We start from the raw sequence: 16,338 nt of genomic DNA on the forward strand, positions 1-16,338 counted from the left end.
CTGAAACAGCTCTTCTTAGGGTCTCTGATGACCTTCTGACTCACAGTGATGCAGGGGACTGTTCTGTTCTGGTCCTGCTGGACCTGACTGCAGCCTTTGACACTGTTGACCATCACCTGCTACTGGAGAGGCTGAGAGACTGGGTAGGACTATCAGGAACTGCTCTGGAGTGGTTCTCCTCTTATCTCTCTGAGTGCTCCTTTTCTGTGGCTGTCTCCAAGTTTAGGTCCTCCACCACCTCTCTTACCCTTGGTGTCCCACAAGGTTCTGTGCTGGGGCCTCTGCTCTTCCTCCTCTATCTGCTTCCTCTTCAGCACATCCTGAGCTCCTTCAAAGGAATCTCCTACCATCTTTATGCAGATGACATCCAACTGTACATCTCCTTTAAGCCCCATGAGATGTCTAAGCTGCAGCTGTTACACACCTGCTTAGACTCTATTAAAATCTGGATGGCTGGGAGCTTTCTACAGCTGAATGAAGATGAGACTGAGATCCTCATCTGTGCTCCAGACAAGCTGGTTCCCAAAGTCAGAGACTCTCTTGGTCAGCTTGCTTCTCACACCAAACCCTCTGTCAGGGATCTTGGCGTGACCTTTGACCCAGCTCTCACCCTGGATTCTCATGTCAGTTCTCTTGTTCTCTCTTCCTTCTTCCATCTCTGGAACATTGCTAAGCTGAGTGTTATGTTAGATTTTGGTGTTTTGAAGAAATCAGAGGAATATTTTTGAAAATACATTTTTCTGATGTTTTTAACTCTACGTGTAAACATTCTAAACTTAATTTTTTTTACAGACTGTGAGTGAAATTCAAAAAGCTCCAAACTGAACCAACCAACAGAGAAGAGGAAGTAGATGCGTGCGTTGAAGGCTGCTAGGTGAACAACTGGCCGGCTGGCAAATATCCAAACCGACAGTCAGACCTGAACTTAACATCCACTCTGGAGCATCAGAACCGAACAGAATAGAGCAGCAGAAGGATTCTGTTTGGTTTGTGTTGCTGGGTTTAATTAAAATGACACAAAAACCTTATTGATTGTGTAACTGGCTGTGCGTCCTAATAAAGCATCCTGTAGCCTGAAGCTGTGGATAAATTACATTTGACCATGTGTCAAGGACGTGCGTGCAACTGGGTGAACACACTGACACACTCACACTACAACAGGGTTTATAAATATGCTTAAACATTTCAAACGGTGTTTGCGTCAGAATTTTAAAAAGAACATGCTGTCAACACAGAGACAATTAGTGTGGATGAGTTAAAAGTTACTGTAACCCTAAAGAAATGGAGCAAAGGAATCTATATCGGTTTTAGAGATCATTCTGAAACTGGAAGAAAAATAACACAAAACAAAAAGCAGAACAACATATTTCAGCTGAACTCAACCGCAGTCCATGGCATCTAGCAATGTGCTAAGATTAGAACAAGTATGACTGAAAGTAACCGGAGGGCCAAACAGATTGACCTCTGACTTAACATTTACAAATAAAAGAAAGCGACTTCTAAGATTTATTGTTGCAAAAATAAATCCTAAATTCAGTTATAAACTGCTGATTTACAGCTTAATGTAAAGCTGGTTATGTATGGACTGGTCTCAAATTAACATACCAGGAGAAAATATACAGAACAAAACTGTTTTTTTGGACACTTATTGGCATGCATTTATGTTTTTATTTATTATGTATGAAAACAGAACAATTTCATGTTATCTAAAACTGTCACATTTTGCTGGATTAGCATCTTCACACAGCGAGGATCCTCGGAATGAAGCAAGAGAGAAAGCCTCACTGGCAACATCAAAGGATCATAACACAAAGCTGGCTAAACTATTAAAATATAGAACTACAGAAAACCCGAACAGTCGGAGGTTCTAGCTTCCTCACCTCAGCTGATCAGTCCTACTTCCCAAAGTCAGGATCAAAGACGTGATCATGGAAACAACCCGAGCTTGTTTCCTCCCACTAATCAATGACTGTGGGTTTCTGTGATGAGGTCTACCCAGACCTACTGATCCTCCACAGCTGAGGCAGAAAGAAGCAGAGGTCTGGAGACGGTTCTAACAAGCGAGATCAAAGATGGTAAAAGCAGCGGTTCAAATCCACGCTGGGATTCTGTTACTGTCTGCGTGGCTTCAAGTGGAGGTGGCTGCTGCAGGTAAGAACAGAAATCTGACTGCAAAATTACAACAAGGTTTCAGGTTTTCCAGATAGAATATAGGATGAGGTTTTTTTTTAAGAGGAATGATTGAAATTGAGATTGTTTTGTCTCTTGTTTTGACTGTGGGCAAGTATTTCAAATTTTCTTGTTGCAGCATCATAATCAGGTCTGTGAATTTAGGCTTTTAAAATGTGTCCAGGATTTGTTTTTGTTGGTGGTGTTTTATAGAGGAAAGAAACTCATCTGAACATAAAGCTCGAGTTAAATCTGAGAGATATTCAGCTATTAAAATGGTAAATGGCGTGTATTTGATATAGCGCCTTCTAGAGTCATGGAACCCCCCAAGACACTTTACAACACAATCAGTCATTCACCCATTCACACACTGGTGGGGATGAGCTACAATGTAGCCACAGCTGCCCTGGGGCGCACTGACAGAGGCGAGGCTGCCGAGCACTGGCGCCGCCGGTCCCTCTGACCACCACCAGCAGGCAACGTGGGTTAAGTGTCTTGCCAAAGGACACAACGACAGCGACAGACTGAAAGGGGCTCGAACCTGCAACCTTCCGATTACGGGGCGAGCACTTATCTCCTGTGCCACCATTGCCCCATTTAAACCACCAACAGAGCCTGAATGTTCACCTTGGAGTTCAGATATAAAATGTCCAAAAGACACACAAATATTTAAATTAAAATATGATCAAAACAGCAAAATCTTAAATGAAACTAAATTCTGTTTATTTCAATTTAATTTATTTATACAGCACCAAAACATAACAAGAGTTATCTCGAGGCACTTTATCCAAACCAACGCTCAAAGACAGCTTTCACCAAACCTGCAAACAGATTGTTTTACTCTCAGGTTATTTTTCCTTTCTAGAACAAATTCCCTGATACTTTTTGAAACTGCTGACAGCTGAAGTATATTTTGGGACAATCCCTGTGACCTCTGAACTATATTTTTAAATGTACACTACCCGTGTGGTGATTCATGGGAGCGCCGCAGTTCATGTTGTGTTCTGTCTGTGCTAAACGGAAGGATGTGCCAAACTTACTGAGAGAAAGAGGAACCAGACTTTGGTAACATGAATCAGAACCCACATCCCTACAGAGTCCAGGGAGGAGGAGGAGGAGGAGGAGGAGGAAGAAACGGCTCAGCTCAGACAGAGGTTTAATTAAACATGACCCACAATCCTTCATTATCTATGGAGCAGCTGGGGCTGATCAATGGCATGGATTTTCACGATTCTGTTCTACTATCCGACCCACATGCAGCTTGTTGGCAAACTCTGAATGTTTTTATTTACTAAGCTGCATTCTGATGGTGACATGCTCCGACTTCACCAGTTCCTCCTTTTATTCGTTGACGCAGGCTTGCTGAAGGTTGAAGCCACCCAGGATGCAGGCAGCGACACCATCAGTCACCCTCTGACTCTGGTGCAGCGTCTGGAGAGCCTGCTGATCCAGGGGAATGGAAGTGACGTGTCTCTGCGTGTGGAGACGCCCAGCGCTGACGAGGTGAAGGTGATCCAAGCCCACTCCCTGGTTCTGTCCCTGCAGAGCCCGGTGTTCCAGGAGATGCTGCTGAGCAGAAACGGCAGCACTCTGGAGCTGAGAGAGAGCTCAGACTGCGCCGCTGTGTTTGACAGGTTCATCAGGTGAGACTGGACACCCCCCACCCAATCAGAACCTGAGACAGATCGCCCTCTGGAGGGACGAGTGGTTTCTTATGTCTAAAACAAAACAATCAGTGATTCAACAGAAAACAAAGTGATTAACGAGGCAGCTGCCGAGGTGGAGCTGTGAGACACAGCAGAGTTCCTGCAGTAGGAGCAGTCGATAGAAAAATCCATTCCTATCACACGCGCCTTAATGAAGTTTAAAAACATAAATCTGTGTTATTCCTGCCATGATGGCTTTGATGCAAACAGGCCTTATTTGCACAGTGCACCAAGTTTCAAAAATGTGTTGATTTTCACATTGCTGGGTTTTATAGGAGACACTAAATTGTCCCTGGATGTGCATTCTTTGTGTCCCTGTGATGGAATGGGTGATCTGTCCATGGTGTCCCCCACCTCTCGCCTGATGACCACTGGAGAGAGACCCCCCCCCCCCCCCCCCCGACCTAAATGGGGATGATGTCAGTTCAGATAAAAAGTACATTTACACAGACACCTTTGTGGCCCATGGTATGGTAAAGTTCCCAAGATTGTGTGAAATATGTTTTCTGAATATGCTAAAGGCTTCAGAGCCTTTGTAACATATTTTCCCACCAGACTGGAACAAAATGGCTCCACGTGCAATTGGCAGCTGTTAATCTGTAGTTGTTTTATCGTTATTTCCTGTTTTTTCGACACCCCAGTGCTCATTCAGATTTTTTATGAGACAGTTTAGGTTTTGCTTGGAGTCAGATGTGGCTTCTTCATGTATAATATTTTTTCAATAAGGTTCTTACTGAAGTATTTATTTTTATTTGTTATTTTTCTGATAACTGAGTAACGTTTTCTCCGTGCAGGTATCTATACTGTGGAGAAATTTCTCTTCACCTGGACCAGGCCACACCTCTGCACAAACTGGCCACTAAGTACCAGGTCCAGAGTCTGCAGCAGGGCGTCAGCCAGTATATGACCCAGAATCTGGCCCGAGACACCCCTTCGGGCCATGTGGCGGGTTGGTACGAGTACGCTTTGCAGGCAGGTGACACCACCCTGAGGGACAGCTGCTTGCAGTTTCTGTCCTGGAACCTGTCATCTGTGCTTCACAGTGGCGAGTGGGCATCCATCAGCAACCAGCTGCTCATGACGCTGCTGCAGCGCTCCGACTTGGTCTTGCAGAGCGAGATGGAACTCTTCACAGCGCTGGAGACCTGGATCCTCCAGAATGAGCCAGATGGGCTGACGGCAGAGAATGCTCTGAGAGCTGTGCGCTATGCCATGATGCCCGCTAGGGATCTGTTCCGTCTGCAGACCCAGTCCACCGTCCTGGCTCGCTATCAGGAGTCGGTGCGTGACCTGTTGTACATGTCCTACCAGTTCCACTCGGCCTCTCCGCTGCAGATGGCCAAGTACTTTGACGTGAACTGCAGCCTCTTTGTTCCCAGGAACTACCTTTCCTTGATGTGGGGTTCACCTTGGGTCATCAACAACCCTACCCGAGATGACCGCAGCACCAGCTTCCAAACCCAGCTGGGGCCCAGCAGCCACGATGCTAGCAAACGGGTGACCTGGAATGCCCTGTTCTCACCTCGCTGGTTACCCCTCAGCATGAGGCCCATGTACACTGAGACTGGCGCCATGCAGCCCACCCGAGTGGAAGGAGGACGTCCTCGGATCATCATCACTCCGGCCACGTCTAGCGCTGACTTTGCTGGAGTGAACTTCCAGAAGACGGTGCTTGTGATGGCTCAGCAGCAGGGGAAGCTGGTTGTGAAAAATGTCTACAGCTTTCACCAGAGCACAGAGGAAAATGGCGACTTCCTGTCTGAGGCCAACCTGTACCGTCGGACCTCTGAGTACCTCACAGATGGATCCCTCTCCCTCCATGTTATTGTTAAACCTCTTTACCAAACGCTCATTTCCACCAAAAACTGACCCAACTTGGCCCATAATGTGGGTCTGAATCCATGCTGGTGCCATGTTTGAAAAAAAAAAAAAAAAACCAGAACATCAGCAACCATTTGTTTTTCTTAAATACTGGTGCTATTAGATCATAGTTACTCACAAAAGATCAGTGTCGCCCAGGTTGCTCTGATTTAATGATCTGTTAATCAAAATATAATTTATCATGAAGACAGAAGATCAATACATTTTAGCAGGTCAAATAAATCAAGTTATGTTTGTTATAGAAATCCAGAAGTATTATTTTTTATCAATAAATCATTAAAACAGCAAACTGGGCTACAAAGATTCATCCCACCAAATTATTTTTTTTATATTTTTCTTTTAATTTTGTTGATGTTTTCCCCCAAATCCTCCTTTATCCCTTACAAAGGTAGACTGGTTTATTAATGAGCCAACAATGTGATTTATCTTTAGATTCTTTTCATCACTGATAATAAACAATTTCATTATTTTGTGTCACTTCATGTTATACAGCCATATTATAATTTAGGTCAGACAGTTTGTTTTCTTAAATGGATTTTTTAACTGTGAGCAAATTAATCTCACTTAAAGAAGAGACATTTTTCACCACATATAAAAGTATAAAATTTAAAATCATACAAAACTGAAAGCAGACATTTACCAAACTCATAAGGTTAACAGGCTTTTGAAAGTGAGAAAAACAAAATTAGAATTAATCTGACTGTGAATGACACAACAGCATTGTTACAACTGGAGGATATCTTTAGATTCAACCAGTTAAAAACTGTGCAAACAGGGCTTTTCTGAGGAATAAAAGTAAATAAAGTATTTTGACAGAAATTTTCACCGAAAGCTAAACATTTATGTCTGGATTAAAGATTTTTCCATCTGTTTTAAAACCGACCAAAAACACAACTGAAAGATACAAAAACACCATTTTGGTCCTTTTGTTTGCAGTTTATGGATCAAAGTTAACATTTAAGTGGGCAAGGCAGCTTTATTTAAACTGCACATTTTTCTGTGTGCTTTCCAATTAGCAAATATAGAGATAAAATTAAAAATAAACATGACAACAAGTAAACAAAAATCAAATTTTGATTTCAAAATGAAAAGAAAAGAAACAATGTTAAAGGGTGAGCAGTTACAGTGCAGAACAGTCATTCATAGGCTGATGAACTCATGAAGGTTTTCAATTTAGATTTAAAAGTTTCTAGAGTAGGGGCACATTTGAGGTCATAAGGAAGCTGATTCTATCTGTGAGCAGCATAGTAGCTAAAAGCAGCTTCACCCTGTTTGGTTCTGACCCGAGGTTCTACCAGCTGACTACTTAAGGATCTCAGAGCCCTGCTGGGTGTATATACAGAAAGCACATCCGACATGTATTCTGGCCCCATGCCATTGAGTGATTTATAAACTGGAAGTACTTTAAAATAGATTATGTAGTTTACCAGTAACCAGCGTTGAGATTTAAGAACAGGAGTGATGTGTTCGGTTCTCTTGGTTCTTGTTAAGACTGTAGCAGCAGCATTCTGAATGAGCTGCCGTTGCTTCACAGCCTTTGTGGGAAGACCAGTTAGGGGACCGTTGCATTGTCCAGCCTGCTGTAGATGAACGCATGAATGAGTTTCTCTAGGCCCTGTCTGGACATGAGACCCCTGAGTCTTGCTAATTGATGAAGATGATAGAACACTGATCTAGTTATAGCCTTAATGTGACCAGTGAACAAGGGCGTCAGCTTGTTTTCAGAATTGCTGGGGACAATAACCATACACTTGAGTGGGGTTTAAAAATTGCTGGGGACAATAAAGGCAGGCTTTTTTGAAAGTGGGGGGGACACAGCTGCCAATCACAAATTTTGCCGGGGACATGTCCCCGGCGTCCCCGGTTAAAATGACGCCTATGCCAGTGAAGCTCAGGTCTGAATCAGTTACGACACCAAGATTTCTAACCTGGGTCTTTGTCTTTATTCCTCTGGAGCCAAGATGATCAATAACCTCCATCCTATCCTTCATATTTCCAAAGACAATAAAAATAAATAAATAAATCTTGCTGTGATGTTGGGGTGATCCCCCCAAACGCATGATTGATGTAACATTTGTGGGGTGCACACTCCAATAAAGAGATCATTTCCTGAATACATTTTGAAAGGGACCCTCCAGCCAGGGGCGTGTCCAGGGAGTGGCCTGGGGTAGCACATGCCACCCTTGGAATATGATTGGCCACCCCAGGTGCCACCACACTAATTTATCTTCAAATAGGCTTTTCATTGTCCACAAAAGGCTTGGGGGTAAAACAAAAAAAGCATAACCATTGGTGCCACCCATGCACAAAGTTGTGCTTCACCTGGGCCACCCCATTTTAAAAGATCTGGACACCCCACTGCCTCCAACTGGTAAAATATGAAATATTTTTGATGTTTTTTGCTAATAACCTTGCCATGGTAAATAAAAATGCTTTAAAAAGTAGTATCATGGGCGAGCGGGTCATTTTGATGCACTTTGCCGTTTGAGCCACGTTAACGTGGTGGAAGAATAACAATAAAGAGAATTATTCCTCAAGTGAAAAACAATGGGCCCTGCCCGGCAAGTCCCTTAATAATGATAATGGTTTAAATTTATCTTTATCAATCAAAAACACAACATTAAAATTTCAGATGTTCCAAAAAATTTTCAACTTCAGCCTTAAAAAGACTGGATTTTAAACAAACAATAGAAACCCAAGACATGTAGAAAAAACAAGGTCAAGCTAAAGTTTCCTTTGGGCCATTTATAATGATACTGACCTGCATTTGTATAGCGCCTGTCAGAGTAAGGACTCCAAAGCGCTTTACACTACAGTGTATCATTCATCCATTCACACACTGGTGGTGATGATGGAGCACTGACAGGGGCAAGGCTGCTGAGCACAGGTGCCACCAGTCCCTCTGGATCCTTGTCTTGCCCAAGGACACAACAGCGGAACTCTGTCCGGAGCCAGGATCGAACCTGCAACCTCCCTACTACTGGACAACCTGCTCAACCTGCTGAGCAACTGCTGCCCCATGGTTAACAATCAGTAAGTTAAACATCATAAACCAGGGGCGTGTCCAGGGAGTGGCCTGGGGTAGCATATGCCACCCTTAGAATCTGATTGGCCACCCCAGGTGTCACCACACTAATTTACCTTCAAATAGGCTTTTCATTGTCCACAAAAGACTTGGGGGTAAAACAACAAAAGCATAACCATTGGTGCCACCCATGCACAAAGTTGTGCCTCACCTGGGCCACCCCAGTTTAAAAGATCTGGACCAGGGGTGGATCCACAAAATTATTGATGGGTGGCAGAAGAGGGGCAAACATTTTTCTAGGGTGGCAATACACACACACACACACACACACACACACACACACACACACACACACACACACACACACACACACACACACACACACACACACACACACACACACACACACACACACACACAATATTTCACTGCACTGAGATATTGTACTTTGGTTCTATTGTTCACTCAGAAACACGTTTTCCTTTTTCTTTTCCCAGTATTTACATATTCATTTGTTTTTGGTCCTCATTTAATAAGCTTAAAGGCCCATCACGAAAATAAAACACATAATAAAATTATATCCTTCCTACAACAGTTTCCATGTTGCTCAGCAAAATTCATCACGGTCCAAAGATTTTGCCCGTTTTGATTCAATGCTGAGTACAGCCTAGCTTCATAGTCTTTTCTCTGCCAAAGCAGACTACAAATAGGTCTTTATGAGCCTGAGAGTTGAAAAACTTTGATTTTTCTTGAATTTATAGCTGCCAGCTGGGGTGGCAGCAGGGGTAAGGCTTTCTTTTAGGGTGGCAACTGCCACCCTATGCCACCCTTGTAGATCTGCCCCTGATCTGGACACACCACTGTCATAAACTAAAACTCATCTGACTGATTAGTGGCTATTTGAGTTTTTGTAATATTTTCAGGTGAAGAGAAACTTTTTAATCTATTAATATTTTATTTGTATTCATCTATCTCTGTCCTGGTTCTTATTCTGTCACACTCAGTGATCTGTGGTGTATTTTCTAGAAACGCCTCAGGAGGAACTTCCCGCCGCCACACCTCCACAACTTCATTTCCCACAATCCCCCGCGCTCCAAGCAGGAAGAACGTTCTCTCGCAGGGGCTCACACTGTTCCAAGTTAGGAGCTTTCAGCTGCCAGCCTTGGCCCATCATGTAAGTGCTGCGGAGAATTCTTTGCAGTGTTTTTGCAAAATTACCCGATTTCCGGACGCCTGCGGGGCCGTGCATTCGAAGCCGCGCCGCGTGCACGGACACGCACGCTTTGGACGCAGAAAGGCTCCAAGTGCATGAAGATCGAGGCTTGTATTTTGCACCTTTGTTGCAAAAGCAAGCCACTGAAGCTCCAGTTCGAGGGCGATGGAGGGAGGGAGCGAGAAAGAAGGCAAAGTCTTTTGTGCTTCCCCTCCCCCCCATCAAAGCAGAGGGGAAACGTCTCAGTCGAGAGGAGGTAAGAACATGAAGCCGATCTGTGCAAAACTAGCCACATGCACTCAATCACAGCTGCACGGTGTGCAACATGCACCGCTGCAGCGCGAGCACGGCGGTGCATTTTAAAGTTCGAAGGCTTTAGGAGGGTCAGTCTATTTCCTGTTTCAGATCTTCCCCTTTGCACAGTTCCTGGTAAGACGATGCTGCGCGCACACTCTCAGACTGACGCTAATAGCTGCGCACACGCATAGGGGATGTGGAGCACAGTCACGAGATAGACAAGGACACTGCAACTCTTTTTAACACACACACACATATATGTATATGTATATATATATAAACTCTGCACGAGTTTTTGCACAGCGTGTGCACGCTGCTCAAGGTAAACCGTGTCGCGCGCAGGGGCACGAGCATGCATTGGTGCAAGAGAGGAGTGAGGCGTGTGTGTGTGGGGGGGCTGCAGCTGTCAGATTTATTTCTGCTTCAGAAATAATTTATAGAATCTAATAATAGCTGAGATGAAGAACAGAAGATTGTTCTAAAGTCTCCAGGCTGAGTGAGCGTCAGCTGCTGGTTCCGTGCAGGAAACTGCACATGTTTCAACACCCCTCCTCCTCCCATGGCCCTGCCACACTTTGACCCCTGCTCTGCCAACCTGCAGCACCAACCAGCTGCAGGCCTGCACCTTTTTGGGCTCTTCAGTAGGTGTAGTTTGCATGGAGGAGCAGCTGCTGTGAAATCAGCTCGGGTGTTTTGTTTTTCCTCCGCTTACGTGTTTTCCCAGAAGTCCAAAGTGAGGCTGGTTTATTGCACAACATGCAGAGCACACACACACACACTCACACAGCTGCTCAGTAGGTGAACAGGTAGCAGAGAGAAAGTCCTGGACAGTCGGGGCCTGTTTATCTGCTCCACCCCCCACCCACACACCGCTGTGATGAACAACAGTATTATTTCTGCTCTGTATGTGAATGAGTTGTTCTGGGGTTTTCCTCTCTTGTGTTTCAGTTGTTTCTCCCTCACGCCGTTCGCTGCTGCCGTGCAGCCCGTTTAGTCTCATGGCAGATTTTTCTCCAGCATCAGATTTTGTTTTGAGGTTTCAGAGAGAGAACAAAATGGTGCTTTCACTGAAATAGTTCTCCACTGGTCACCTTTAGGCTCAACAGTCAGCCGGGCTGCATACCGCAGCCTTCCTAGGTGGTGAGTTGTTGTTTGACCAGAACGGGTCGAGAAATTTCTTTTGAACAACTTGGTTTTAGCAGTGGAACATTTGAAAGGAAATGCTCTTCGTTTTCTTGCACTTTAGTTACTTTGCAGGTTGTGATCAGATTATGAAATGTTATTCTGACAGAGTTGGTTTATCCAATCCTGCTCGCACACATGATGCAACAGTGATCAGGTTACAGAGATTCTGTCAGCGGTGGATCCAGTGATTAAACCTCTTATTTATTCAGACATTTTTACCCATTCGATATGATTGTTTATGATATCATGAAACTCATAAATAACAAAAAGCTAATTTTATAATGATTGTATAAAGATGTACTAAAAAATAAGCCAATGGCTGGATGGTAAATTTGAAACTCCAAGGTCAGCTTTGGTTTTTGGTCTGAAAACACACAGTGATATAATTAGAATTAATTATTTAAAGAATAATTAACTAAAACTTCACTGAAAAAATAATCAAAAACATTTTAATGATTATTTCTGATTATATTCAGTCACTCTGAGTTTTTCATGCAGGCTGAACATGAAAACAGTCTCCTACACCTATCTCCTGCATTAGCTTCTGATAGAAAATAGAATCCTAACAGATCTACGTCACACTGTAACTTAACATTCATGGACTCACTCATCTTGACTCGCGACGGGGAAGGTTGTTGTTTTAGCATCCAAGAAACAGCAGAGAACACCTTGACTAGCAGAAGCTAACAGTCAGCGTTTGCAACTCCACCACCCAGCAGAACTCCTTTAAGCTTGTGGGTTTTTTTTTTGATAAAACATCAATGTCGCAGAGCAGAGTCAGTGGTACAGGGAGTGCAGAATTATTAGTCAAATGAGTATTTTGTCCACATCATCCTCTTCATGCATGTTGTCTTACTCCAAGCTGTATAGGCTTGAAAGCCTACTACCAATTAAGCATATTAGGTGATGTGCATCTCTGTAATGAGAAGGGGTGTGGTCTAATGACATCAACACCCTAAATCAGTTGTGCATAATTATTAGGCAACTTCCTTTCCTTTGGCAAATTGGGTCAAAATAAGGTCTTGACAGGCTCAGAAAAGTCAAAAATGGTGACATACCTTGCAGAGGGATGCAGCAGTCTTAAAATTGCAAAGCTTCTGAAGCGTGATCATCGAACAATCAAGCGTTTCATTCAAAATAGTCAAAAGGGTTGCAAGAAGCGTGTGGACAAACCAAGGCGCAAAATAACTGCCCATGAACTGAGAAAAGTAAAGCGTGCAGCTGCCAAGATGCCACTTGCCACCAGTTTGGCCTTATTTCAGAGCTGCAACATCACTGGAGTGCCCAAAAGCACAAGGTGTGCAATACTCAGAGACATGGCCAAGGTAAGAAAGGCTGAAAGACGACCACCACTGAACAAGACACACAAGCTGAAACGTCAAGACTGGGCCAAGAAATATCTCAAGACTGATTTTTCTAAGGTTTTATGGACTGATGAAATGAGAGTGAGTCTTGATGGGCCAGATGGATGGGCCCGTGGCTGGATTGGTAAAGGGCAGAGAGCTCCAGTTCGACTCAGACGCCAGCAAGGTGGAGGTGGAGTACTGGTTTGGGCTGGTATCATCAAAGATGAGCTTGTGGGGCCTTTTCGGGTTGAGGCTGGAGTCAAGCTCAACTTCCAGTCCTACTGCCAGTTTCTGGAAGACACCTTCTTCAAGCAGTGGTACAGGAAGAAGTCTGCATCCTTCAGGAAAACATGATTTTCATGCAGGACAATACTCCATCACACGCGTCCAAGTATTCCCCAGCGTGGCTGGCAAGGAAGGGTATAAAAGAAGAAAAACTAATGACATGGCCTCCTTGTTCACCTGATCTGAACCCCATTGAGAACCTGTGGTCCATCATCAAATGTGAGATTTACAAGGAGGGAAAACCGTACACCTCTCTGAACAGCGTCTGGGAGGCTGTGGTTGCTGCTGCACGCAATGTTGATGGTGAACAGATCAAAACACTGACAGAATCCATGGATGGCTGGCTTTTGAGTGTCCTTGCAAAGAAAGGTGGCTATATCGGTCGCTGATTTGTTTTTGTATTGTTTTTGAATGTCAGAAATGTATATTTGGGAATGTGAAGATGTTATATTGGTTTCACTGGTAATAATAAATAATTGAAATGGGCATATATTTGTTTTTTTGTTAAGTTGCCTAATAATGATGCACAGTAATAGTCACCTGCACACACAGATATCCCCCTAAAATAGCTAAAACTAAAAATAAACTAAAAACTACTTCCAAAAACATTCAGCTTTGATATTAATGAGTTTTTTTGGGTTCATCGAGAACATGGTTGTTGTTCAATAATAAAATTATTCCTCAAAAATACAACTTGCCTAATAATTCTGCACTCGCTGTAGAGTCGCATCATTGCTGTTGTTATCAAGTCCATGGTGAGATGTTAAAATATCAGGAAATAAGACTCTAAATCCTGCCATCTCAATCTCCTTTCTCCTCCATCTGACTTGTACATCCTCAGAAAGGTGCACCGTAGTTTTTGTCCCCGAGAGTACCACTTACAAGGCATTCATTCCTACTAGAGACCGCTGCAAATGTATTCAAACTATGAGTAAACTTGACCTTGTTGAATTCAACATTACGGTGCAGTGAAGAATCGTCTCATTCATCACCCACCAGTCTCTCCAAATGTGTAGAGGTTCTGATCTGTGATCAGCCTCACCCTAACCATCACTCTTAGATACCACCAAACAACATAAATACAAAAACATGGACATCAGCTGACACAATCTGAAACTGAACCAAAGGTCTGACTGACTCACCAGATCCTGGTCCAGTGATTGATTGTTAGACCTGCAGCCTGTCAGATACATGTCACACGTCAAAGGTACAGGTACCTGAATAAAGTGACTCAATTACCGCATGATGATGGTAGTAATGAGCCAAAGTCCATTCTGTGAAAGTTTGCTCTGCTGGTTGAGTCTGTCACACACAGACTTGTTTTTACTTCCTGTGTACCTGTAAACAAACTATTTGATGAAGTTTACATCGTTGCCTGTTAGGTGTAGACCGATATGTCGGCCAACCGAAATATCGGGCCGATATTTATCCGAAGTAAAGCCAATTTAAAGTTAGGCACATCCTTGGGCAGCCCGGTGCTGTTGCAGAATTTAATTGAAATGCATTTTACGTTCACTAATAACATCTGCATGATAAATACTCTAAATTAACTTTATTTAGATGTCTAACTTTAACACTGAGCAGTGAGCAAAGTTAAGAATAACAGTTAAATTCAGAGTACAAAAACTGATTCAGCTTCTGAAATTGTGTGCATCAACTGATGCTATGACATTTTAGCACGAAAATAAGGTGGGAAACATCTAGATATCGGCCATGAAAATCAGCCCATAAAAATTGGCACTATATCTGTTGACCATGTCTTCCACGTAGCTGTCTCCTACATATCGGCATTAAAAACAATTTTGGTCGACCTCTACTGCCTAGACATACAGAAATAATGAACAAGCATGTTTCCACCCTTAGATTTTAATTAGTTACTGTTGAACTCTGAACAGAACACGACCACGTTTCAGCCTTCAAACTCGGAACAAAACTAGTCGGTTAGTTACAGAACTTTGACTTAATAAGTATCAGCAGGCAGAAATCAGAGATGGGTTTCTGGAAACTAAAATCATCGCATCTCTACATTCCACACATAAAATAAGTGTTGAATTTCTTGACCAATTTAGTTTCCTATTCTTTAAGAAACATGTAGAATCAGACTATTTTAATCTGTGAGTAACTGTTTAAACCGGTGTCGGTACAAGATCTGCTAGGGTGCAAGATCGGCTCGGGATCCTTCGACTGCCGATGACGTCAAAGTACGGCAAACCCACTCGGACAAAATACACATACTGTTGGAAAGAATTTAGCAGTTTCGTTATTAAAATAATGTTTCTTAAGACATAAGTTTGTGTTTATAATGGTATTTGTAAAATAAAACACTATATTTTATTCATAATGTTGAACTCCTCTTTGGGCACATCCCTTGAAGGATCATAGGTATTAGCAACACCTGTGAAATTGTATTTGCAGGAAAGAAGTGTGTCCCGTTTATTGAAGTATTTTGTGTTTAGAGTTTTTGACGTCTTGTCCATGCGTAGTTCAGTTACGCTCACAGCTGCTAGCCAAAACTCTGGAGTTAAAGTTTTCTGGCTTTACTAAAATACCTGTCTGTACTTATTTGACTGATGGTAGTTTTTCTTTCTATTAGACTCCAAATGTAATCATTTGGCACGTTTCTAATTCATAATTTGTAAGAATGTAATCGGTGATATTAGCATTAGCATTTCTATGGGTTTTTCCACGTATATTAGCATTGTGCTAACCACTCGCTGCCAAATTGCAGCCTTTGCGATTAGAAAATCTCCTTTTGTCACATCGCAATTTTAATTGCACATGCAGTTAATCGTTCAGCCCTAATATACATGCAGCTCTATGCTAAAAGTGTATTTTCAAAGAGGTAATGATGGATTTCTTTGTAAAAGTTGTCCATCTTTCCAACAGAAAGATTTACCTGGACCAACGTAATGTGATTACGTAATTCCGTAAGGTTCATGTTCAGTCAATCAACTACTTTGACGTCATCGGCAGTCGAAGGACCCCGAGCCGATCTTGGACCCGAGCAGATCTTGTACCGACACCGGTTTATCCTTTAGACCTGACAGTTCTTCTTTCTGTCTTTTTCTTACAAGAAATATTGATAAATAAAACATTAGACTCCAAATAAATGATAAATACATCAAACATATTCAGATTAAATCAGAAACTAGATAAAATGGTAAAAATCATGTTGGTTATTTGAACTCAGAATTACCTAAGATAGACATGAAGGTCTTTTGTTGCATTTCC

General features: G+C 42.8%; 2 protein-coding genes across 2 annotated transcripts in view; both read left to right on the plus strand.

Moving 5' to 3' along the window:
- The first annotated feature begins 1,854 nt into the window (after positions 1-1,854).
- Positions 1,855-6,233, plus strand: btbd17a (BTB (POZ) domain containing 17a). Its single transcript, XM_015962149.3, has 3 exons — positions 1,855-2,151; positions 3,527-3,812; positions 4,670-6,233. The coding sequence occupies exons 1-3, from the start codon at positions 2,073-2,075 to the stop codon at positions 5,742-5,744; spliced, it is 1,440 nt and encodes a 479-aa protein (XP_015817635.2). The 5' UTR covers positions 1,855-2,072; the 3' UTR covers positions 5,745-6,233.
- A 3,634-nt stretch (positions 6,234-9,867) lies between these two features.
- Positions 9,868-16,338, plus strand: part of map2k6 (mitogen-activated protein kinase kinase 6) — a 39,490-nt gene continuing 33,019 nt past the window's right edge. Inside the window, exon 1 of the mRNA XM_054749483.2 lies at positions 9,868-10,250. Within this exon, the coding sequence (XP_054605458.1) occupies positions 10,160-10,250 (91 nt within the window). The 5' untranslated portion in view covers positions 9,868-10,159. The remainder of the gene's footprint in view (positions 10,251-16,338) is intronic.

Source organism: Nothobranchius furzeri, chromosome 16, assembly GCF_043380555.1.
Source record: "Nothobranchius furzeri strain GRZ-AD chromosome 16, NfurGRZ-RIMD1, whole genome shotgun sequence".
Classification (NCBI taxonomy): domain Eukaryota; kingdom Metazoa; phylum Chordata; class Actinopteri; order Cyprinodontiformes; family Nothobranchiidae; genus Nothobranchius; species Nothobranchius furzeri.

Bases quoted from the DNA above. Each gene is read 5' to 3' on its own strand.
- btbd17a (XM_015962149.3), top strand. From the start codon at position 2,073: ATGGTAAAAGCAGCGGTTCAAATCCACGCTGGGATTCTGTTACTGTCT. The intron at 2,152-3,526 runs GTAAGAACAGAA...TCGTTGACGCAG, and splicing joins AGTGGAGGTGGCTGCTGCAG to GCTTGCTGAAGGTTGAAGCC. The intron at 3,813-4,669 runs GTGAGACTGGAC...TTCTCCGTGCAG, and splicing joins GTGTTTGACAGGTTCATCAG to GTATCTATACTGTGGAGAAA.